At 45.0% G+C, this 26230-nt stretch overlaps 1 protein-coding gene across 2 annotated transcripts in view; it reads right to left on the bottom strand.

Annotated features, from left to right (window-relative positions):
* The window catches only part of SYN3 (synapsin III), a 459136-nt gene that overhangs the window by 374746 nt on the left and 58160 nt on the right, over positions 1-26230 (bottom strand). For both annotated transcript variants that reach the window (XM_060305487.1, XM_060305486.1), the window contains exon 3: positions 21773-21830. In XM_060305487.1, coding sequence (XP_060161470.1) covers positions 21773-21830 — 58 coding nt within the window. The remainder of the gene's footprint in view (positions 1-21772; positions 21831-26230) is intronic.

Here is a 26230-nt window from a genome sequence, read left to right as displayed (position 1 = left end):
AGAGAGAACAGCAAGCACAAAGGCCCTGAGGCCGGAACAAATGTGCAGAGTTCAAGGAACAGCAAGGAAGCCCTGCTTGGAGCAGGGCTAGTGAGGGCATGAGTGGAAGGAGACAAGGTCAGAGAGGGGACGATGGAACAGATCGTGGTAAGGATTTTATTCTGCATGAGACACTAAGATGTTAACACCATCACCATCCTCATCACCAACATCATCTTTATCAACGTCAGTGAACGTAACAATTCATCATCTTCATCAGCATTATCATCACCACATTTGGTAATGCAAGAAGTCAAGGAGTAGAGTTTGAGAAAAAGCACCAGTAGTTGTGTCATCCTGATTTTTAAGGAATTTCTTAATGGCCAAGTTTTGTTCTCCAAAGCCTAGATGTACATTTGTTAGGGGTTAAGGTAGGGTTCTACTGGCTGGTGGCCAGAGGACCCAGGCAAGCCCTAATTCTGCCTGGACAGTCACTCCTTCCTGTTCATATTCCCGAGAAGCAACAGCACCTGAGAATCAAACTAAAACATCCATTGTCATTTTCCCTCTGCCAGGGAAAACTTCAAGGGTAGCGAGAGCTTTTGATAATGTCCTGAGGATAGAAAGAGTGTTCACTGAAGGAGACAGGGAGAGGGAGGAGGGGGGGAGGGGGAGAAAAATGGAGAGAGAGGGTAAGGGGGAAGAAGAGGGAAGGCGGAGGAGGGTGGAATGAGGAGTGTGAGGAGGAGGAAGAAGCTTTAAGGGGGGACAGAGTGGTGGCACAACCAGAGCCTCATCTCTTCTCATCTCTAGAGCTTTTATAAGGTTGAGAGACCTAGGAACAAATTTTGCCACTTGCAACAAATTTTTGCTATCGATGACAGATCGGGCAAATGTTCAGAGATTTTAAGACCACGGCTTAGCTACACAGAAAAGGATGATGGGTCATGTCCCCTTGACATCTACTTCTCATTGTTGAGCTGGGTTCCACAGGTTTAAACACCATTCTGCTGAATGATCAGAAAAGTGTGTTTGTTTATAGGATTAAACAAAGCAGGTGTGAAAGTGTCCCCACATTTCTCCAGATGGATGATGGATGGGTTGCAGATTGGGGTGCAGAAGCAGAGTCCATGTTTGGCAGTTGTTTCACAGGTGGGTGCGAGACTGAAGGTGAGAAGGTGACTGTGGGGCTGGAGCTTTGGGAGGAGTTGCTTGGGGTGGGATGAGGCTAGATATGCAGCAGGCACGACCCTGTACCACCGTAGGAGGGGAGATCCTGAAGAAGTTTAAATAACACTGATGTAATTTAATTTCTGTAGATTCTTTTTTCCAAATTGAAACTGGTAATGTGATGACAAAAACAAATACTCTAGCCTACCTTAACATGCTTTCCTTTATTTAGTTTTCATTGTACACATCCAACACCATTTTCAGCACTGTAGGAAGGAAAAAAGCATTCAACCTTCCTTTTCTACCTGCTGCAACCCACAGCGTGGGCCTCACCTCCTCTCCCCAGGGCTGCCTCCCAGCTGTCTCCCCTCCCCGCTTCCCTCCACTCAATCCAGTCTGCACATCCAGGGGACCAGGGTAAAGCCCTGCACCAAGATGAGGACTGGCCACTCCCTCTGCTTAGGCCTCAGGAAATATGGCTGGATTTGAACCCCAGACATGGAGGCCCTGCTGCCCTCCAGCAGCTTGGGCTTGGTGCTGGACACTTTGGAAAGACCTGCAGGGTTAGCACTCAGAGTGCTAAACGCTGTGAAGAAAAATTAAGCAGGTGACATGACACAGAGTGATTGAGAAGTGTGCATGGGGGGGTGCCATGTCAGACAGGGTGGCCAAGCACCTCTGAGAAGGACATATTTGTGCAAAGAACCTGAATGAGCCATGCAGATACATCGGGAAAGAGGGTTCCAGGCAAAGAGAAAAGCCCTGAGGCAGGGTGTGTTTGCTTGAGTCTTTTGAAGTTTGTCTTCATTGTGGTAAAATACCCATAACATAAAACTTACCATTTTAACTGTTTTTAAGTGTATACATCAGTGTCATTAAATACATTCACACTGTTGTGCAACCACCACCACCATCCATCCATTCCCAGAACGTTTTCTTCATCCACAACAAAACCTTTGTGTCCATGTAATACTAACTCCTCATCTTCCAGAGCCCCTGGTAACCACTATTGTACTTTCTGTCTCTATGAATTTGACTATTTGAGGTACCTCATATATTGTGGGATCACAATATTTGTCCTTTTATGTCTGGCTTATTTTATTTAGAATAATGTTTTCAATGTTTGTCCATGTTGTAGCATATGTCAGAATCTCCTTCCTCTTAAAGGCTGAATAATATTCCATTGTATGGATATATATCACATTTTGTTTACCCATTCATTTGCCAGTGAACACTTGGGTTACTTCTACCTCTTGGCTCTTGTGAATAATGCTGCTATGAACATGGATTTACAAACACGTTTGAGTCCCTGCTTTCAATTCTTTTGGGCATATACCCAGAAGTGGGATTGCTGGGTCATATGGTAATTCTGTTTAACTTTTCGAGGAACCACCATACTGTTTTCTACAGCAGCTATATTATTTTACAATCCTACCAGCAATGTACAAGGGTTCCAATTTCTCCACATCCTCGTCAAGACTTGTTTTCCGTTGCTTGATTTTAAGGAACAGCGCGAGAAGGCCAGTGTGGCTGGATCAGAGTAAGCAAGAAAGACAAAGGCAGGAAGAAAGTCAGGGAAGTCTAACCATGAAGGGCCTATAGTCATGGGAAGGACTCTGGCTATTACTCAGAGTGAGATTGGGAGCCTTTGGAGAGCCATGAGCTATGAAGGGTCATAATCCCATTTATAGTAAGGAAGTTAAAACCTGATGCTTCCAGCTCCAGAAGCATGGAGCCTCCAAGGCTAGCACAATACGTTTTTCTCCCAGGCTGCCAAAGGGTTAAGTAAATGCAAACACGGGTAAATGCAGTGAAAGGAGATATTTCCTTCCTCTGGCAGACACACCTGATGCAGGAAGCAGAGTCCTGCTCCCTGGGAGTGAGAGGCCTGGCCACACTTGTGCTTCCAGAAGAAAATGAACATCGCCTGGACAGGAGATGGCTTAGCACTTCCCATGTCAGTTTCTGAGAGCTACTGAACAGCCTAAGGCCCCATCTGTTTTTAATCTTGTTAAAAGGGCCTCGTGTGCTGGCGCCTATTTAAAATAATGCACACATGGAGTTCCTAAAATGAAGAAGAAAAAAGGGCCAGGCTTTCCCCGCCGGCACAGCTTATGTGTTTATTTTGGAGCAGGCTTTGGGAGTTCTGAGACAAGACACAACTAATTTCTCTTCCCGGGGTTGATTTGCAAGTCCCCATAGGCTTTTGCTCCAAGCATTTAAGGCAGCTTGGTATGAACCGGTCACCCCTTCTAAAGTCCACTGTGAAATATCTCCAAATTAAGGCTGGGCTTGGGAAAGGGGAACCCAAGGCCACTTTCTTCCTTGCAGAGGGTTGTTTCCCTGATTCCTTTTCCTCAATAGAGACGTTTCTAAAGGCTGAGTCCTCCTTTCTCAGATGCTCATTTTCTTCCCAAGGGGCCACAGTAGTTCCAAGACAGCATGACCCAGATACAGCCAAAGCCAGCATGAACCTAATCCCCAAATGGGGATCGCAAGGGGCAGAGTCAGGGAAGAAGAGGCCCCTGCACTCAATGCACTCCCACGTAGAGAAGCAAAGGCAAGGAGGTTTTTCTCTGTACACATTCCAGACAGCAAACAGCCCCTCTGAGCTGCTGAACCGATGACATTCTTGAGTCATGATGGCACTTGCATGTCCAGTGCCACAAAGAGATGTAATGGGTCATTTCTGACCCTGCAGGCTAAGAGAAACCACATCACAAATGTAGAACCACTGCACAAGCTCATCAACAATGGCCCCGCATGCCTGGGACTTTATAACTAACCTCCCCTAAACCTGGAGCAAGGGAAGTGCGAAGAGGATACAGGAGCAACGGCATGAACGTGTCCATGGTGGCCCAGCAGTGAGGGCTCCTATCATTTTCTGCTCCTTCACACCTGCTTTGACTCTAAGGACCCAACTGACATTATTTTCACTTGGTGGTAGCAATGACCAGTGGCAGTGGGGGCAATGGTTATCCCAGTAGGAACAATGGTAGAAACAGCAGCAATAGAAGCAAAGGTAGGAAAAGCAGTGGTTGTAGTCTTTGGAGAGGTAGAGACAAAAGTAGTGATAGTACTAAGAGCACGACTAGTAGTAATAGGACTGGTAATTGTATGTGTTGTCTTGGTAGTTCCGGCAGCAATACAATAATTATAATATAGCATATTTATAATCCAGTATCATTAATTATATTTATATTAGGATTACAATTTATAATAGTTTGTTAAGCACTTACTATATGCCAGGTACTGTTCTAAGGGTTTTGCATGTGTTAACTCAATTAATTCTGACAGTAACCTCATAAAGTAGGTCCTATTATCATTATGCCTAATTTATAGCTGGGAGCACTAAGGCACAATGAGACTAAATGTAATTCCCCAAGGTCACACAGCTGGGAGGTGATAGGTCAAGAATGCATATCCGTGATCTGGCTCCAGGATCCCTGCCCGTAACTATTCCCCTAGGCTTCTTCCAACCCCGTGGCTGGACCCAAGGCAAGGGGACAAGCAGGATGGAGGTAGTGAGAGAGTTACTTCTGAAGAGGCTGTCTTTGGAGGGGCCTTGGACACTTCCTGGAGGTTCAAAGGTTCAGGGCCTTCCAAGCTCTGCATCAAACAGAGCAGTAATTTTTATTTTTCAATTTGCTTAAATATTGGGTTTCACATAAGATTTAGTTAGAAACAAAAGAGTTCTGTTTTAAAAGACTGTTAAAAAGCAGCAGTGTGGTGAGGCTATGAAGTTAGATAGGTTTATTAACCAAGTCTTCTTTTCTGTATTCTGATGCTTTGACATTTTGGGGCTTCACTGACCCTGGATGGACTGCCTCTCATAGAGTTAGCCAGAACCTAGAGAGAGTAAGAGATTTGCCATAGACAGTGCCTGTCAAATGGAAGACAACCAGTCCAGAGCCCACACTGCAACCTCCACCACCAGGCTCTCACTCTGGGCCACTATCCCCCTGTCCCCTAACGCCCCGTGGCCAGGTACCAGAAAACCAGGGACAGTCCCTACACCCCAGAGCCTGCTAAAATTATTCAAAGTAGCCAACCCTGAAGCTGCTTGCCACGCCTTGCCCTTTCCTTTCCGCAAAACCACAATAAAGGCTCTTGCTCACATTTCCCCTTGCTCCCTCTGCTGCCTGACTAGCTACGGTGCCTCCCCTGCGGCCCCCACATCGTGGCAGACCGTGCCCTCTGCTTTAGGGTACTATGAATATAATACACTTCTTGCTTCATGACAGTCATTTCCGTGTCTGCATGTCTTACCATACTCAACTAAGACAAACCCCAGGCAACTGTACAACAGTAGGCTTGGTCCAGCCCTTCAGGGTTTCAGCTGACTCTGGGCCTCCGCTGGGCTGCGGGGTGCACAGTCACTTACTGAGGTGGGCTGTGTTGGAAAGATCACTGAGCGTGAGGTTCCTATTCCATTCAGAACTTCCTTGCTATGGGATCTTGGGGCAATCAGAGAAACCTCCGCCTTGGCATCTTTGTCTGTAAGAATAAAGAAGAAGGTCCCTGCCCTGTCTCTGTCCCGAGGCAACTGTGATGACTAAAAGGGAGAGTGAAGGTGAAGTTTCTTTGGAGTGGTCTGGGAAGCCCACATCATCATAAACTGAAGTACCACCTCCTGTTTTTAGGTTACCTGCGCAAAAGGTATACTCTTGGAGCTGTTTCAGTCTAGAACATGGTTCCCCAAGCTTGGCACATTGACTTTTGAGCTGGATAATTTATTCATTGCTATGGAAGGCTGATTTGTGTACTGTAAGATGTTTAGCAGCATCCCTGTCCTCTACTCATGGATGTCAGTAGCATCTCCGTTGTGACAACCAGAAAGATTTCCAGGCATTGCTAAATGGCCCCCAGGGGCAAAATCAACCCTGGTTGAGAATTACTGATACAGAAGGGATGAGTTAAGCTCTCTCCCCTCTTCTTTTTCTCCTCTCCACCTCTCCCTCCTCCTCTTCTTCTTTCCCCTCTTCCTCCTCCTCCTCCTCCTTCTTTCTCTCCCCTCCCCCTTCTTCCGAAGATGATCAACAGTTTGCAACCCCAGGTACCCCTGTGGAACAGCAGGGCTCTAAGGACATGACTGGAAAACAACTGCTCTAGTGGACAACTCCAGAAATTGCCAGAATAGAATTCAGCATTCTGTTGTCAGTGGGTCTTGGTTTCATCCCCATCATATATTTACCAACTCAGCTCATATGGCGGGATCCAACCACCTTATCCATAATTTACCATCCTTTTTAAGTAAGCTCATATCAAACCCACAGAATGTGAGAACTGGAAGCTCCTTTGGGGTCACCCAGTGAGTTTCATCTTGCTGCCTGCTGTGTGGAGAATAATGAGGCTGATCAGCAGTGGTGTCTGTCGTGGCTGGAGGGGAGGACTAGCAGGTGGAAAACACTCCGTGCATCTGCCAGTTCCTCCTTAACAAATGAGCCAACCCAGATCCAAGGTCCTCGCTGATTTAACTAAAATGAACCAAATTCCTACAATGTGCTGAACACAGTAGTATTGCTATTACTATCTTCATTTTGCAAATAAAGAAACTGAAGCTGAGAACATTGTGTCACATGCCCAAAGTCCCATAGATAATAAGAGGTGGTGCCAGGATTGGATCCCTTGCTCTTCTGATCCAAGGCACAGCTCTGTCCATCACATCAAACTGCCCTGAAATATCTTTCTTCCAAAGCAACAAAAGATTTTCCTCCACACAAGTAAAACACTATAGAGTGGTAATAAGAACTAGTGAAACGAGCTTGTTTACTTTCAGATTCTTAATGCCATTTCCCAATAAATACATGCAAAGAGCAATTAAAGTGAGGATTAGAAGAAACCAGAAGCCACACAGAAGGGTGGTAGGGGTAGCAGATGCGGATCCCAGAATGAGGGGTGAGTTAGCAGTGGGAGTCAGGAGAATGTGTTTTATAGAGTATGGGCTGCTTGGGAACCAAGAGTTCAAATCCTGGCTCTGCCCATTTTAAGCTGCCTTGCTGGATTTCTCTGAACCTTAATTTCTTCTGTAACAGTAACAGACAACTCCAAAGGTCACTGTGAGGTTAAAGTAAGGTTATATATACTAAAATCTTGGTAGAGCGTCAGGTGTGTGTATGTAAGTGTGTGTAGCAAGTGCTTAATATTTGGGAGTTATTTATTATTATTATCACTATTATTAGTATTATGAAATACTAAATTTTGTGAAGGTATTTAAGGGAAAGAAGCATGGCTCTAGATTGATTAGAGGACCTCTCCTAAAAAAAAAGAGTGGGGAGAGAGTTAGGTTTTAGAGAGATGGGTAACTGGACAAACAGGTATATGGATGGATGGAAGAGTGGACAGATAGATAGATATTCATAGAAACATTTTTAGAAACAAAGATGCAGAAAGGGGAAAGCCACTAAAAATAAGAGACCATCTGAATTAAGTGTTAGCTCCTCCAAAGACCCTTGGAGGCACCACTGAGCAGAGAGAGGAAGAGAGGTGGTGAGAACGCCATGCTGGTGCCTGGTTAGGGAGGGCTCTGGTGCTGCCTAGAGACTTTGGCCTTCATCCCATAGACATCGAGGAGCCGGGGCCATGGAGAGCAAAGGGAGTCAGAGAGAGAACAACGCAGTTGTATAAGAATAAGCCAAGTGAGACGAATGATCAAAACCTCGCTCTGTCCAATGAATGCGGAGTTGGGGGCTCCTGGCACTTGGCTGGCCCAGCCACAGGAGGTTCAGCCCCTCGTTTCCCCTGCTCTTCCTGGCAGCCAGAGGGGAGGGCTGCTTGTCTCCTCCCTGTCTGGACAGAATGTAGGCCCTGAGGTGGGGTGGGTGGAGAGGTCATCTGGTCTGGTTCCATCTCAAACTGGGTGAGAACCCACCCAGAAGCTCATGAAGGAAACCTGAGGGAGCAAAGTAAGTTCCAGAAACACAGGTAAAGGGAGGTCAGAAAATCCAGATGGGCTGCCTGTGGTCTCTGAGAAAATCAATCTGAAAAAGTGCTGTAGGCTGAAGGAAGCAAGCCTTTTTTCTAGGTCTGGCTGGGCACCAGGTGAGTCAAGGGAACTGGACTTTGGAAACAGGCAGACACAGGTTCCAATCACAATTCTGTCTCTAACCCCACAAATACCTACTTTACCCCTCCCAGCCTCAATTTCGTCATCTGAACAATAATAGGACTAAATATAGCAATGTGTGAGAAACATTAGAGCCATGAAGGGCACATAACTGCCCTTCAATAATAATTTTTCTTCTTCGCTTTAACACGCACGCAGAACCCCCAAAATGCAACTCGATGTCCCTTAATGGGACTCAGTTCCACTTCCAATTTGGCACTGCCCTCTTATCATTGCCAAGTTCTTGCCCTGAGAATTCCCAAAGCCTGACTTGGCAAGAAGGAGACAAGTTTGCCTCTACTGTAACCAGCACCGTGACCTTGGGCAAGGAACACCAGGTGATTAGCCACGGTTCTAGAGAAGATCGAGACAGGCAATAAGATGCAGGGTCAGTTTTATGGGCGCCAGGGCTTCTGGAGCACCTACATCTCAGCTCTTCCACCGACCACTGGGTGGCCTTGGGCAGGACACTTAACCTCTCGAGCCTCAGTTCCATCAGTATTTCCTTGGTGGGGTCATGGTGAGGATTAAATGTATACAGGAAACTCAGACAGTGGCTGACATGCTGTGTAAACCTAATGTCAAGCATTGCTTTACCTGTATCGTTGCTGTCAGATTAGTGCTTTACCTGTGTCATTTACCACATAAAAGAATATTTGGGTGACTCTGTTTCCTGGGAAGTTCTTATAGTAGATCCGATATTTTCTCTGTAGCTTTTTCATTTTCCCCTACTTCAGAAAAGTTACACAAATATTTATTGAGCACAGATTATGTATCTGGGTACTCGAAGCACCTACTAAGTACCTAAATTAAGTGCCCAGTAGTATCATGCTACCATAACACTGTGTATCTTTTATTCATGGCTCCTAATCAGTTTGTAATTATGGTGTGTGCGTGTGCGTGTGTGTGTGTGTGTGTGTGAGTGAGAGAGAAATCAATTATGTGATTAATATCTGTCCCTCTCATTAGATTTTAAGCTCTATCAGGTAGAGACTACATCTGTTTTTAATTGCCATTTCAGCCCTAGCACTTACCACACAGTAGGCACTCAGTAAATACTTGTAGGTTGAACAAAGATACCCTCCATGTTCTCTATAAGCCCAGAGTCCAGAGGGAGTGGTAGGCAGGTGAAAGAGTAATTTCAAAGCAATCTGGTAAGTGTGATGGTAGAAATATGCATGAGGTATGTGAGAGCACGGTTTAGAGGCACCTTCTCCTGCTTAGATACAAGCAGCTCAGGGGAAGCAGAATAGAAATAATGCCTGAGCTAAACCTTGAGGTAAGGTAGGCAGGAGCTAACTCGCAGAGGACCATGTAGGCCAACCTTGGGTCCCACGGAGCAAGTCTAATGCACAAGCCAGCGCTTACACAGAAGAGGAAATTCATCACGTCCTTTTCAGGTTTTACTTCTCCAGGATACACCTTCCCAGGTAAAACAGCATCTGGAGTCAAACTGTGAATTCCAGCTCTGCCACTTATAAGCTGTGTGGCCTTGAGTAAGCCACACAACCTCTCTTAGCCTTAGTTTCCTCATCTGGAGAATGGGGGAACTTGCAGCATCTACTCTTCATAGGGTAGTTACAAGGATAAATAAACTAATCTGCAGGAAGTGCTCAGCGTGTGCCTGGCATTTAGTAAGCACATGATTAGACACTGGTTATTTTCACTAACCCCCTCCGAGCCCAGGCTGCACAGCTGTCACATACATGACAACACCATCTGTGGAAATTACCTTATGTCACCCTCTAAACTCCCTAAGAGAAGTGGTCCAAGGCAGGTTCAGCTTAGGCTGAATTTTACTCTAAAGGAAGCAGTGCCTTAGGAAAGCTTCTATGTGATGTTAAAGATACACATTGTAAAACATATAAACTCATTCTAAGATACCAGCCTCTCCTTTCTTTCCCAGGGTCTAGAAAAGGCAGCCAGACTGGAGATGATCCAAAAGAAGCCATTTCAAAGCATACATCCTGTTTATGTGTCGGCCACACTCCCCACCTCTAGAGATTCTGGTCAGGGTGGGCTGGGAGATTCCCTAGACAATCTAATAGATTAGTTTCCAGTTTAGCATAACAGCTAGACAGATTTTTGCAGTGAAGTCATCCAAGTCAATTAAAAGGCATTTTTCCCTGCTGTGAGTTCAGAAGTCCCTTTGGTTTGTTCCAGCTTTCTGGGATGTTTCATAATACGTTCCACCCTGGGTTAATTAATAACTCTTGATTCCTACTGAAACGCAAAGACCGAAATCCTGTGTGCAAGCACATCCGGGCAGGGGCTGCTAACAGGGCTGGGGTGAGCCCAGCGGGGGCTCCTCTCATCAGGGCATGAGCCAGACCCCAAATAGTGGAGATGACAGCAGAGCTGGCAACAAATGTAAAGAGCGCCTGAGCAAAAGCTGAAGGTCAAAGCTGAAGGTCAAAGCTGGAAAAGTGGTGTGTGGAGGGGCAGAAGGAGGTGGAGGAGGGAGAGCATAAGCCCTTGAAGGAATCACAAGGCCAGAGATTAGGTTGGTTGGGAGTAAGTCGGAATGTGGGTGTGAAGTGGGTCAGAGCAAGTGGCCGGGACTAAGCTGGTGAATAAGATGCAGTTGACCGTGGTTTGCTTTCATGCAATGCCAGCTTAAACACATCCTGTGGGTTTGGTTCCATCCTCTCTGTTATAAGGAAAACAGGTCATCCCTTCTATTCTCAAATACAAGTTACAGGTATGAGAATGAAGCTTAAAGGGCTAAAGAACACATGCATTTTATGAAGTTCTTTCCATGAGCCTCCTCCCCAAGCATAATATTCCAGGATATGATGTTTTTTCACCCAAAATCCAGAGCTGAGTTTCCCTGCCTCCAGTCTCATGCCACCAATCCTACCAAGTCCATCTTCTAAATCCACTATCAGCATGTGCATCCTAAAATGAAAACATGATCACGTTTTCATGTCATGTTGCCATGACCTAAAAAGTTCAATAAATATGTCCCCACTCCCTCTGGGACACGATTTCTAGCCGCATGCTTTGCCATACATAGCCCACCCCAAATAGAGACTGTTCTCTATCTTCTTTTCCAGGTTCATCTCCTACCACCCTTTTGCATACTCTGGTCATTTCCCCTACATGTGACAAGTTGAGATTTAAAACACGCTCTTTAGTGGGAAGGCCTGATGTGCACAACTGCACCCTTCCTGGCCTGAGCTAATTCTCATCCCCAAGCCTCTGTGAAGTCTTTCCAAAGAGTGTCCCAAGGCAAGGTTGACAATCCCTCCCTCTTCTGTGCTCCACTATGCTCTGCACGGAACTCTGTGACAGCCCTCACCACAATGTACAATAGTCAATGCCCCCAATGTCTATTTTCCACCAGAAGGAGAACCCTTTGAGAGTGTAGGGCTCTGTCATTAAGATCATACAAAGCAGGTTCTCAGTAAGTGTTTCTTGAATGAAGGAGCAGTTAAGACAAGTTTTGTTTACTTTTTTATTACACATCCCTCAAGAAATTAAAGGGCTTATTGAGTTCTCCTTCAGAACCCTTACTTTCCATTGGAGTCTCATCTATCTATGATACTAACAGGAGGCAGGGCAGATGTTGATGGAGTAGGGTGGCAGTTAGGAAGGGTAAATTACCAAACTTGGCAGGTAGAGGCTAAAGAGCTACGAGCAGCACTTCCCAGGGCAAGAAGATGGACTCACTCTCATGCCCATTGCTCCTTTCTGCTCATTGCTGGTTAAGGTACAGCTATACCAGGAAGGTGGGTCATGAAGGATCATCCAACTGGCAAAGCAGTCCCTGTTACACTTAGAATCAGCAGGGTTCATCCAATCATGGCCTAAATATCCACCCCCCACCCCACACCACTGCACTGTTTGGAGCCCACCATTGGCTATCAGTGGGGGTGGGCTCCCCCCCACCCCCACTCTCAAAGAAGAAAGCCTCTTGCGGTAAATGTGGAAAGTATGAACTTCATGACTAGAGAATTAGATTAGTTCAGCTGGTATTAAAACCATCAGAAGGGGACTTCCCTGGTGGTGCAGTGGTTGGAAGTCCGCCTGCCGATGCAGGGGACATGGGTTCGTGCCCTGGTCCGGGAGGATCCCACATGCCGTGGAGTGGCTGGGCCCGTGAGCCATGGCCGCTGAGCCTGTGCGTCCGGAGCCTGTGCTCCGCAATGGGAGAGGCTACAACAGTGAGAGGCCCATGTACCGCAAAAAAAAAAAAAAAAACATCAGAAGGGACAAATAGTTTCTTCAAAGGGGAAGACAAAAGGTAGCATTGGCAAGTGGAGAAATGTAGTAGGAAAAACAGTGACATGGGAGATGGAAACCTGGGTTCCCCACGCTTTGCACTCCAACAATAATGTGATGTGTGTGCTAGGAATAGTCACTTCGCCTCTCTGAACCTCTGGATTAGATGATCTCCAAAGTCCCTTTCTGGCTCCACCCTTCTATGACTGTACCACATCACCCAATCACTCAGACATTCACTCAACATTCACTGAACACCTTGACCAGGACCTGTGCTACCTGCTATGAAGGAAAAGCTAGAAGTTTACACCAGGTGCCAACTGAGTGCCATGTCTCAATGGGAAATAATATTGATTTTATATATATATATATATCTATCTCAATAATAAAAACACACATACAAACATGAACTGTTTATATGTCTCATCCCCCAACTATGCAGTAAAGTTCTTTACAGAATAGACTATATTCTTTCCATTTCTGAATAATCCCACAGACTGACACCTAGAAACTACTCAGGCAACATGTGATCAATGATGTGAAGGTGACTGTAAAAATAGCTACTAACACTTATGCGGCACTTTCTGGGTACCAGGATCTGCTCTGCGTTCTTCACGTGTGACAACTTATTTCATTCTCACAACAACTCTACAGGTACCTATTGTTGTTGTTGTTACTGTTATTATTATTTTCATGTTACATATGAGGAAAATGAGGCGCAGAGAAATCAAATTACTTGCTTAGGGTCACTCAGGAGGTAGCAGAGCTGAGATTCAAACCCAGGTGATCTGGCTCCAGAGTCTGAGCTATTAACACTATTCATGTAATCTAAAAATATATAGCTACATTTACAGACAAACAGTGAACGTTAACTCTTGGGGGAAAACAAAGAACAAACAGACTTGTTAACAGGGGAACTATGCAGCGATAAGCCAGAAACATCAAATGATGAGTCAGAGTCATTAGGATTAGTCAGGAAAGGAGGAGTCTTTTGCTGGAAGAACATCTCATAAGAACTTGTAATTTATCCAGTAGATCAAAAGAGTAGGGTGAGATAGGAAGGGATGGTAGAATGATGTGCTCAAAGAACCTAAGCAAAGAGAAGAAAGGCAAAGAACTTGAAGAAGGCAAATTCAAGATCGAACATACATACACTGATAGATCTACTTCGGTTAAGAACTAGGACCCTGGAATTGGCTGAACCTGGGTTCAAATCCCCGGTTCCCCACATTCTTATTAGCTGTGTGACCCTGCCTGGGCAATTTATTTAAGCTCTCTGAGCCTTAGTTTCCTAAGCAACAGGAATGTTGTACAGGTTAAATGAATTAATGCAGGAGAAGGGTGTAACATGGGCCCTAGCACACAGTCCATGCTCAATAAGTTTGCTACCATCACCATGATTACTGTTTCTCCATTTCCCTATTGCCTTCCTAAGTCAGTGAGCCTAAAGGTAGGCCAAGGATGGTGATAAACCCACATCAATCAATGCCATAGTTAAGGAGAGAAACACTTGCTCCTCTAATGAGTTACGTTTCATCTAATAGTCCTAGTGTCCCACCTGTTTTTTTTTTTAATTCCTCCAGCTGGTTCTTACATTTGAAAAGAAAAAAACCCTCTGTGGAGACCTGCACGCTTTTAAAAATAATACAAAACAGAATGTCTGAGGTCAGGGTAAGCCAAGCCAAACAAATAAATCTTGCAGGATTGTGTTAACAAAACAGGCTTAGTAGATCAGAGCAGGTAGAGCTCTGCTGGACTCAGCCCTGCAGAGAAACACCAAGCTCTGGTGAATTTCAAACACAAGGAGGTCAAATAAGAAGATCAAATTATGGAGCACTTCAGAGTTCAGCATCAATGCTTGGGCTGTAACCAGGAGAGCATTCTGTGCAGGATGGTCTCCAGAACCCATGAGTCGTGTAAAGTCCTAGAAATCCAGACCCAAAGGATCTTATAGATCATCCGCACAACCTCTATGGAGGGTCATTTGTCACTATCTATCAGAATTGTAAATGTCTTGAGAGGCAGACTCTGAAATGAACATTAGCCTTTGAGAGGTTCATTAGGGAGCGCTGGGAATCACCACCACTGGAAGGGAAGAAAAGGGAAGGAAGCACGACTGGGTAGAGGGAGAAGTTGGGCTACACTGCCGTCTCAGCAGAGGTCTCTGCCAACTCCGCAGGAGCTCTGAAGCTGGGATGGCCCTTCAGAGTTGTCTCAAATTGGGGTAAAGGAGCTAGGTCTTTATTCCCTGTGCCAGCCAAAGTCCCAAGAGATGTGCCCTTGGGGAAGGCAGATCTTTTCACCTGAGTGAGGCATTTCAGAATGAGGGCTGACAGCTGAGGGCTGTCTTCCGGTATCAATTCCAGCAGCTGGGGGAAAGTACTTCATTCCTCAAGGTGCATTATAGCATGCACTACCTGCAATGCTTTTTTTTTTTTTTTGCGGTATGTGGGCCTCTCACTGTTGTGGCCTCTCCCGCTGCAGAGCACAGGCTCTGGACGCGCAGGCTCAGCGGCCATGGCTCACGGGCCCAGCCGTGCCGCGGCATGTGGGATCCTCCCGGACCGGGGCATGAACCCGTGTCCCCTGCATCGGCAGGCGGACTCTCAACCACTGCGCCACCAGGGAAGCCCTGCAATACTTTTTATAACCAGTTTTTCTATTCTAGATAGGAGTCCTACGGCTATACTAACTGATGCTTCAAATTAAATAAGTTTAGCATTGTTTATAATAGTAAAATTATGGAAAATAAATTGTGGTATATCCATATGACAGCACCCTTGGCAATCACTAACAAGAGTGAGACAGCTCTGCACATACTTTCATGGAATAAACTCTAAGATATACTAGATAGAAGGGTGTGTGTGGATGGACTGTGTCGCTCACTGTCTATTACCGTCAGCCCCACACCCATCCTATCCTCTCCTGCACTACGGGGGCTGAAGGCCTAACTCTACACTTCCCAGGTTCTTTTGACACACAATTCCAGCTTATTTCTACCAATGGGAGGCATTCAGGTAAGAGTTGACATTAGGAAGATGGTGGTAACTATTGCACTTCTTATGGTAGCAACAGAAGCTTCACAACAGCAACAGCAGTTAAAGCAGGTTGGTGACAATTCCTGCAGCATCAGTGGGAGTGCAGGCTCATGTTCTCCACTGGCAATAGTGGCAGTTCCAGCAGTGGTAGTGACAACAGTGAATGTAGGGGACTGCTGGGCTCTGGGCAATATGATTTCCCCCTTTGACCCATTTGGAATCAATCTTCCTTATTCAATACTCCTCTGAAATACAATGCTTTATGTTTTTCTGATCAACTACCATCTATGAAAAGCAAAGGAAAATAAACATGTATGTGTATTTGATTACTGCATTTAAAATTTCTCTGGAAAGTTGCCCAAGGAACAAGTGATAATGGTTAAATGAACTGGCTAATAAATAGTTAAATGATTAGTCAAAGAGAAACATTGGTGGGGGCAGGGTTGAAGGTAGACTTTTCACCAGATGCCATTTTTTACCTTTTTAATGTTTGACTATTTGAATATATTACTTTTATACAAAAAAAAATAAAAGAAAAAAATAATAAAAGTTATATCTGATTAGGTACATACATTTCCTGTGAAATATTTCCCAAATTAACCACCCAGTTTCTGCCAGAGCATTTCAAACACAGGGACTCCCTACCTACCAGAGGGATGTGGTCTATTCATCATTACTCAGCACTGCTGAAGAGTTTCTGTTTATACCAAGTTGAAATCCATCTTCTTGTATGATGTACCATTAGCCGGAACTCTAATCCCAGTGAAGTAATATAGGCTGGTGGTTCAGCACACATGCAGATGAAACCTGGGTTCAAATTCCTCCCCCATCACTCATTTCAAGCAGGATGTTTAACCTTTCTGAGCCTTAGTTTCTTCATCTGCCAAATGGGGAGAGTCATAGTACCTATCTCAAAGAGTTGTGGAAAGGTTGGAATAAGATTATGCATATAAAGTGATTTAACCAGTACATTTGGTTATTGTTCTTGGTATCTGCAACACCAGCAGAAAAATGCAGTGGATAAAAGGAGGACTCTGAATTCAGACTGCTGGGGTTCAAAAACAAGCTCCTGCCAATTATAAATCAGGCAACCTTTGGAAAACCACTTATTCCCTCTGAGCCTCAGTTTCTGTTAAGATGGAGGCAATTATAGTGCCCATACCAAGAGCAAAAAGCATTTATCCTTATCTTGTAAGTACTCAACATATGGTAGCTCTAACTCTTTCCAACCACTCATTCAGGTGGTGGATAATTGCACAGAGTACAGTGGGTCCTACCAAAGGCCTCTCTTCTCTGGACTAAGCATCTCCAGTTCCTTACACTGATCTCCTTTGCTTCTCTCACTCCAGCCACTCCCTTAAGAAGGCATTCCAGGCTGCTACTATTCCCTCCTGGTGTGACGGTACAACTGGATCTCTCACTGGAGTCTGGGTAGAATATTGTGTGAGAGAGTTTGTGTGCTGTGTGTGTATGTGTGTGTGCCATCACCTTCCTGGATTCTAAATGCTGTACTTTGATAACGCAGCCTGAAGTGGCATCAGGTTTTGCAGGAGTAACAACCGTAACTATAGTTACTGAGCTCTTAATATATGTGCCAGAAACTATACCCAGCATATGACTTACACTGACTTACTCACTCCACACATTAACTTTAGGGGGTAGAAATTATTATCCTCATTTTTCAGATGAAGAAGCTGATGCTTAGAGATGTTATAAGTGAAAGGTCAACCCAGCTAAAATATGGAGCTGAGATTCCATCCCCAGTATATCTTACGCTGGAGTCACAGTCTTAATTTCCACATAATATTTCTTCTCACGAATATTAAGAATTTGTTCAACTCAAATTTTAGGTCTTTTTTTTTCTCATGAGATTTTAATATGCTAAACCTCCCCAGTCCTTCTCCTCTTCAGCTGAGCTTTTGAATAGGACCTTATATTGTATCCTTATTCAGTTTGATCGTATCAAATTTAATCCAGCATACTCTCTCTCCCATTAACTTCAGGTCATTGGTAAATGTAATTCGATAAATCACAGTTAAGAAGGAGCTGTAGAACAGAGCCAAGGGCAGAACTCTTTGGTAAAGCATTAGATGTATTTCTTTCAAGGTGAATTACTATCAAGTAGTCATTTCCTAATGGGGGTAATGTCCAACCTGTTACCAATCCACAAAACCAAATAAACTAACATCCAACCTCCACTTCTCTATCTCACCGACAATTACGTCTTGAAATATAACATGGCCTTTAATACAATATCTACAGTTAGGGTCCATGCTAAGAAAGGTTGCCCCAGAAAGAATTGTGGATGGTAGGCTGAAGTAGGTATGAAAAATATATACATCACGGTCCTGAGTGTTTAACTTATTTTAAGGGAGAAATTCCACCTTTGCTCCCAGCAGACAATTAAGTTGAGTAAATATATAAAGGGCAGAAGACAAACAGGATTTCAACCAACAGCCTTCCCTGGGATCCATATGCATCCACCTAAACCCATCTCAACTCCAATATCACACAAGGACAGGACTCCAAAGGAGCCACCGGCATTCCTATGTAAATCTGTGGCTTGTCCAGCTTCAGAAGAGAAGGATCTTCACCTTCTCCAGCCTCTCTTTCCATCTGCTGGAGCAAGGCACTGCCATTCCTTATGCTTTGGTACCTCCATTAACACTGAGGAAAGACTGACTATTATAATTTCAGCATTTATTAGAGAAGAATGAAGCCCAAGGCTCTACCTCACCAAGCCCTAGTCTGCTAGTCTCAGAACTGTGAGTCTACTTGATATTAATCCATTCATCAACCTCACTGCTGAGTCCCACAGAGGGGTGACTTGCACCTGTGGAGAAAGAGACCCTTGGCCTCAAGTATAAACAGAGGAGAGCTTGACATGCCAACCACCCTGGCCGGAACCTCTCAGGCCCTGCTAGGACACTGCTGTGAGGCCCTGCAGAGCCAGCAGGGCATTCTGGGTAATAGGATGCAACATGAGGCAGCTTCCCCGACTGGCCTCCCCAGGGTTTCTTGATTCCTGGCTCTGCAAAAGCTGAGGCAGACAGTTTTTGAACTGGGGAGAAGAGGGTGGAGAAAAGTGCCGGAGGCTTCCTCTAGGCTGACCACAACTAACTCATTTGCTCTGTTCAGCAAAACCCAGACAGTGCAATTATCTGGTTAATTTGGTCCTTAGTTGGGAGACAGAATTCCAAAGTGTGAGGCCAGCTCAGACTAAAAAGTGGCTTCCATCCTAAGAATTTTCCTAAGTGCTATGCTTATGTGACCCACCCATCAATCCAGATGGGAAAAGACAAACAATTCAGACTCTAAGATGAGTTAAGGGAGGCCTATATTTCAGGGAAAAATGCCCAAATGACCTGCTAATTGGTCTCTTGGCTAATTTTGCCTTCTGGCTGCCATGGAGGGAGATGACTAGAGATCAAGATGACTGTAAATTAGCCAACTTTTTCCAGCATGATTGTAGCCCTCATAGACTGGCTGAGTGTCACCAGTGTCCTGGGTGAGTTATTCTTAGGGCAATTCTCTCTGATGCTCCTGCTTATAGATTTTACACTCGTAAGTTGGGCCAGAAGAATGGACTTGAGGATATGGGGAGGGGGAAGGGTAAGCTGTGACAAAGTGAGAGAGTGGCATGGACATATATACACTACCAAACATAAAATAGATAGCTAGTGGGAAGCAGCCGCATAGCACAGGGAGATCAGCTGGGTGCTCTGTGACCACCTAGAGGGGTGGGATAGGGAGGGTGGGAGGGAGGGAGACGCAAGAGGGAAGAGATATGGGAACATATGTATATACATAACTGATTCACTTTGTTATAAAGCAGAAACTAACACACCATTGTAAAGCAATTATACTCCAATAAAGATGTTAAAAAAAAAATGCCCCTGGGGGTTTCACAAATGGGATGAGACAGCTAGCAACTGAGCATTTACCAGATGGTGTATGGAAAACTCAGATTTTTGAGGGAAGATTAAGGAAGAGCAATTTATCTCCATTGGAAACTGACAAGCAGCCTGGAATCTGTGGAATCCATCAGTTAGTCATTCTGCAAATATTTGCTTCCGCTCTAGTATAAGCCAGGCCCTGTGTTATTTAACAGAGTGAGATCCAAACGTCCCTACCCTCATGCAAATAATACCACATCTAAATATGTGGTTAAAAACTCAGATAAGGGCTAGGAAGGAAAAGTTGAGGTGCTATGAAAGGGAATAAGCAGCTTACCTGATTTAGATTGGGGTGGAACGGCTCAAATAAAGAATCTTTGAGAAAGGAATTTTAAAGCTAACACTTTAAGATTCTAATTTGTTTTTTTAGAAAGATCACTCTAGTTTTAGTACAAAAAATAAATTGGAAGTGGATGAAAAGATGAAGTTAGGAGGCTGTTGATTAGGAAGATTGGATGAGAGCCAATGATGGTTCAGCCAAGGACCTAGGCAATGGGAACGGAGAACAGTGGGTGGACTAGAGAGACGCGGGACATGGAGTCCACAGCACCTGGTGAATGGGTATAGTGGTGGAGGGAGAGGGAGGTACCCAGGAGACCATGCAGGTTTCTGGCTAAGGTGCAAGGTAGATGGTAGCACTCTGCACCGAGAGAGAGAATTTAGGAGGATGAGTAGGCTGGAGCCAGGGAACGACAATGTGTTCACACATCACTCCATACCCTGTACTTCCAGGCTCCTTACCTTTGCTCATGCTGATTCAGTCTCATGCACTCTTCCTGTTGAAATCGCCACTTGTTGAAATACTATCCATCCTTTAAGATCCATTTCAAATACCACCCCCTCCTTGAAGTCACTTCTGACTCCCTCAAATAGTTGTGGCCTCTGGTGCCCACAGCACTAAGTTTGGACCTCTCTTTCCTGGATTCTACCTGTGTTAGGTTCTGTGAAGACTTATCTTGCCTCCCTTCCTAGACCACAAGCTCTTTGGGACAGAGCCTCTGCTTCTCTATCCTTGTTCCCCACGTGTTAGCTAGCTAGCATAGCAGACGTTTGACAAATATTTGTCAAGTGAACAAAAATAACCTGCTCTTTGCCATGGAAGGAAAACCAGTAGACATTGGACTGACTTGAAAGCCACAGGATCAAATCGAAATTCACGCTGTAGGTGTTTTAATACTAAGCCAACTCAAATTTGATGCTCAGAAAAGCTTTCTGTTCCTCCAACACAAAAAACTCAGAGAGTGCCATAAAAGTCACACCTCTCTATTTTTTTATCATGCTTTTCTGAGTTCCTCTTATAGCAGGAACCTTTTCTATCTTATTAATTGTTTGCCTTTGATGATGAGGATGATGATAAATGGGTAACATTTACTAAGTGTTGATATATGACAGGTGCTATTCTAAGTACTTTTCTTGGACTAACTCATTTGATCCTCTCAGCTACCCTGTGAAGTTGATGCTATGATTACCCCAATTATATGGATGAAGCAACTGAACTTCAGAGAGCTCAAGTATTGTTGAACCAACATCACACAGTTGGGACTGGAACCTAGAGTCTAGCTCCAGAGCCCATGCCCTGATGTGCCCTTCTAAGGCCAAGCACGGTGCTTGGTATTGAGTTAGTCCCCAGCAAATGTTCACTGAATGAATGGAAGGAGCCCTGGATCTGGAGACCACAAGTTCTGGTCCTAATTCTATCTCTGACTTCCATTGCAGCCATGGGCAAATCTGTGCTTCTTTCCCTATAAAATGAGGGGTATGGATGTTGATACCAGTGGTAATAACAAGAGCCAGTATTCAAGATTCTAATCTCTTTTGAAGCTTTACATAATTTAATCCCAAGGAAAATGAGATGCAGAAAGACTGACTTGCCCAATATCTAGAAAACAAGGGAGCCCGGATTCAACCCCATTGTGCTTCCTAGCCCAGGTGGTTCCAAGGAGACACCTTAGGGACCACGGTGGGGAAAGGAGGGAGGTGGAACAGGATGGAGCGGACAGACTTTTGGGCTCCCTATGACCGTTTCCATCAAAGAAGCTTTACGTGTCTCAATTTGGTAGAACGGGCTCCTACTTGCGATTTCCTTTGAATAAAAGTTCTGCTGTTAAAACAAAAAGGTTGAAAACCATTGGACTAAATAATTCTGGAATTTAAGAAGTCTCCCAAGTATAAGTCAGGATTTTTCTGGTAATCTTGACTCATTATAGTTATATAAGATGGGGAAGAAGGTTGCTCCTGGGAATGGCTCCAGCTATAGAAAAAGTCACGGCGATAGCACTAAAGCCTCAGCTCCAACCTACCTGTTCCACTCGGATCTCAATCTCTCCATTCACCTTCTTTCCATGGAAATACTTGGCCCTGTGAAGGAGAGGAAGAAATCTACTGAGTAAGGATGCAGACTGCTTCACTCTTTCCTCCCTTTTCCCAAAGGTTTTACCCCCAGACGTTCATGTCCAGACACATTCCCCACCTTCCTGCTCTCTCCCACCTAGACAGGTGATTTTCTCATTCTTTATATATATATTGTGTGAGAGAGGGGAAAGAGTACAGGATGGGAGGACTGGACACTCAGGTTCCGGTTCTGCCAAGCTGCTTTACCTCCCCGTGTCTCCATTTTATCCTCTGTAAAAGGGAGATAGTTATACGTGCACGATATATTTCTAAACATTATTTTAAGGATAAAAAGAAATAAAGAATCCTACGTAAATAAATAATGCAGAATTCTTTTGAGTTATACCCTATGTGATCCATAAAGGACGTATTAAATTGCTCTATCCAACTACTCATTTCTTTATTTGTCCATCTAGAAAACAAGGGAGCCCGGATTCAAACCCATTGTGCTCCTACATTGTGCTTCCTAGCCCAAGTGGTTCCAAGGAGACACCTCATCTGAAGCAGACCTCATCTGTCCCTTGGTCCATCCATCCATCCAACCACCCTTCCATCACCTTTCCTCTACACCCCTGCTTCTGTCTTCCCATTATCAATAAATGGCATCCCATCTATCCATCACTCAAGGCAAAAACCTAGACTTCATTCTTGTTTCCTCTTTCTCTCTCCCTATCCCCATGGATTCTACATTCTAATTATTTCTCAAATCCATCCACTTGCCCATTTTTCTCTGTAAGCACCCTAATCTTGACCTTAGTCATCTCTTTTCCCATATAAATTCTCTTTTCATACTCTACTTTTCTTTCATAGCACTTATTATAATTGAAATTACTTGCAATTAGTAACTGGGTTTCATGCCTGTGTCCAACCAAACTATAACACAATTCCTCCAGGCCAGGAACAACCTACCTTACTCATCATTCTATTCCCAACACCCACCAGAATGCTTCACACACAGTAGGAGCTCAATTAATATTTGTTGAAAGAATAAATGATTGAAGAGAGAGATGGGGGAAAAATTGTTGAATACTTACTCTGTGCCAAAAACTGTGCTATATTCCTAGTCTTTCTCATTTAACACAGCTACCACCATGAGGTGGGTATTATTATTTCCATTCTATAAATAAGGAAACTCAAACCCAGAGAGACGAAATACTTTGCCTAAGCAGCTTTAATCCTGGACTTCCATTGCCACATCAATGTTTTTATCTCAGCTCTGAAAAACAGCAGCAAATATTGGGGTGCTCCTGGGTTTAGATGCCCTCCCGCAAAGCAAAAGTAATACAAGTTTCCATCTGCTCTTTTTGGTTGTTGTTATGATGAAACTAATAGTTCTCAGCGATCTGCTATAATCTGAGCACCGTGTTAAGCATATCCATAGACTTTCTCTGGGGCACAGACAGCTCTTTGCTCCCAATCCCAATTCTCCTCTTTGCCTACAGTGAGAGTGTTTATAGACTGGCACCAAGAAATGTATATCCCAACTCTCCATTTAGCTAGGTATGACCACATGATTGAGTTCTAATCAGTAATGTTACATCCAAGAATCTTCTGCTTAGTTTCTTCTTCTATTCTTTTCCATCAGTGGAACATCGATGTTGCCACCTCTTTTTTCAACCTTGCAGATCGAACCTTTGCTACAAATTCTCTGACCAAGCTGCAGTCTCTCTGCTTCTGAAGTCTATCCACACTTATCAGATGCCAGTGGAGTTCATCTCGACTGCCTGAACCACTGACTGATGGCTGTAATATTAATGCCACTTTTTCTTATAATGTTGACTGGCTTAGATGTCAAGTAGGTAGAACTTTATGGGAACAGGAGTTGTTAGTGTGACTTGAAAGCAAGATTTGTTTTTTTTCTCCCAGGATGGTCTTCAACAAAATGTGTGTGCAGCCAGCCTCATGCAAAGAGAACCTTTTCAGTGTAGTTTGTGAATTTTATGAATCCTTAAAGGTAGTGCTGGCAAACCCCAGACCCTGGGATAAGACCCCCCTCTAATATTTGTAGGGCCTGGGACAAAAGAACAAACGGAAGCCTATGTATCATATGCCTGATATTTAAAATTGATAAAGCTAGCAAACATTTAAATAAAACATGCCTATCTTCCTTCCTTGACCAACACAACTTCATAATGACCTGGAAGGGTCAGAATTTAAACTTCTCAGAATTCTTGGAGATCCACCCAGCACATGGTGGCATGGGGGCTGCCAGCTCTTGATTTCCATCGTCCTTCCTAATTCTCCTCCCACCCTCCTCTCCTGCATCACTGGAGCTTCTTGTGCATGCTTGTGGATGACCCAGCCCACATGGCCAAGCTTCATCTCCTCACCCACACCGGCATCCACAGTGCCTTGGCCATGTCTGGGGAGGATGGATCAGGGAATTGGCCTACACAGGCCCTGGAATTGGGTCTGGGTCCCTATGCGCAGGGATTTCCACAGGTCTGGGTACCCACTGCAAAATCAAAGGGTGCAGTTTGCAGGGTCCTCCTTTGCTGTCAGGAGTGTAGCTAGTAAGGGCCAGAGTATGACTTAGGGCAGGGGTCCCTGTCACTTGGGTTTACAAGAAGTACTGGATGACCCTGGGACCTCAGGATGGTAACTAATGAATGAAATCTCTGGTGTACTGGGAAAAGCACGGATCTGGAATCACAGAGGCCTGGGCAAAATCCTAGCTCTACAACTCACTGCATGTTCCACGACAAGGAACTTAACCCCTCCAGGTCATAGTTTTGTCATCAGTTAAGTGCTGATAACATCTGCCAGCCAAGGTGTGGTGAGAAACTCACTTGATCCTGTACGTGAAGGGCAGTAAGTAGAGTGTGTGGGCTCAGAGGCAGACCACCTGGATGCAATCCCAGCGCCACCACTCACTCACTGTGTAACCTTGGGTAACTCATTCAACCTCCGTGTGCCTCAGTTTCCACATATGGGAAGCAGAGATAATCACAGTAACTATCCCACAGGGGTGCTGTGAGGATTAAATGAGACACGACGTACAAAGCACTTAGAATGGTTCCTGGCACAGAGTAAGCTCCAAAGTATACAGCCCAGGGTCTGAAACAGAATCAACAATGACAGCAAAGAAACCACCGAGTGTGTATGCTGTGGCTACAGGGGGCGTATGTGGGGACCCACAAACAAACATAACCTTACCCTCATGGGGGTTACAGAACAGAATTACAGTTCATCTCACTTTGATCTGCCCCGTTAGCACAATAAGAGATTGGTGATGGTGCTGATGGTGAACAGGTGGCACTGGTACAGAAGGCCTACGAGTCCTTCACATCCCTCCTCCTATTGTATTGACCCCAGTGTCCACCCTGAGGAGCAGCAGGGCCAGGACCAGCCCCCACAGGTTCAAAGTCACATAGAGCCTCTAAGCAGCAATGGTGAGTTAGATCTTGTGCTTAAAGGTCTTCAGGATTCAGCTAGACCCTCTGGGACCTTCATGATCTGGACCCTGTTAACCTATGGTCCATTTCTTCTCTGGTTTTCTGCCCACCTACTGCACACACTCAACTTCCTGTGATTCCTATGCTTTTATGACTCTGAGCCTTTGTGTTTGCTGTTCTCTCCTTCTCTGCTTGGTTACCTCTTTCTCATGTTCAAGATCCCTGACTACCGTTTCCTTGAAATCACCCCCCCTAACGAGGCTAGGTTAAGTGTCCCTCCTCTGGGTTCCCACGGGGCGCTGTACTTAGCAACCATATAACACATATCACTGTGTGCTGGAATGACATGTCCCCTGCCCCCATACACCTAGTCTGTGAGCTCCTGGAAACCTGAAACCGTGTCTTAATGCTCACTGAATCTCCCAAAAGCAGCACAACGTGCCAGGGCACAGGCACATGTTTAAGGAATGTTTGCTGACTGGGTAAATGAATAATGTTTCCAGGGGTAGGCCATGGGGCATCCAGTGCTCCAGCTGCTCTACTGCCATCTACTGGTGCAATGCTGTAACACACTTACAAATCCATACCCATTACCGTGTGGGGTCACCATTCAGTGTCCAACACACACAACCTAGCAGCCCTCGACGGGATTCTAACTCTGATTCTAACTCAGAACTCAGAGCACTACACCAATACCACCCAAGCATCTCTGGCCTCCACGGGCCTCACCTTCTGAGGAGAAACACTTGTTTTGCCCATCTCTGGAATGTTTACTACAGGGCCTGCCAGACGGACTCAGGCTGAAGCTGAGGGTCAGGCAGTCCATCCCCCTGCTTGGCCGAGAGTCGGAAGTCTGTCTCCTGACAGGCCACACAGACTGCTGCCTCCTTGCCTGGGGCTCATTCTGTCTGGCAGAGGAAAGGGTAGGGATGGTCTGGAATTCTAGATGCCCTGGGGGCTGGGGTTGCTGCC

The sequence above is a fragment of the Globicephala melas genome, chromosome 10 (genome assembly GCF_963455315.2).
Source record: "Globicephala melas chromosome 10, mGloMel1.2, whole genome shotgun sequence".
NCBI classification, from domain to species: Eukaryota; Metazoa; Chordata; class Mammalia; order Artiodactyla; family Delphinidae; genus Globicephala; species Globicephala melas.
The sequence above is the reverse complement of the archived record's forward strand: the minus strand, read 5'-3'. Positions and strand labels throughout refer to the sequence as shown.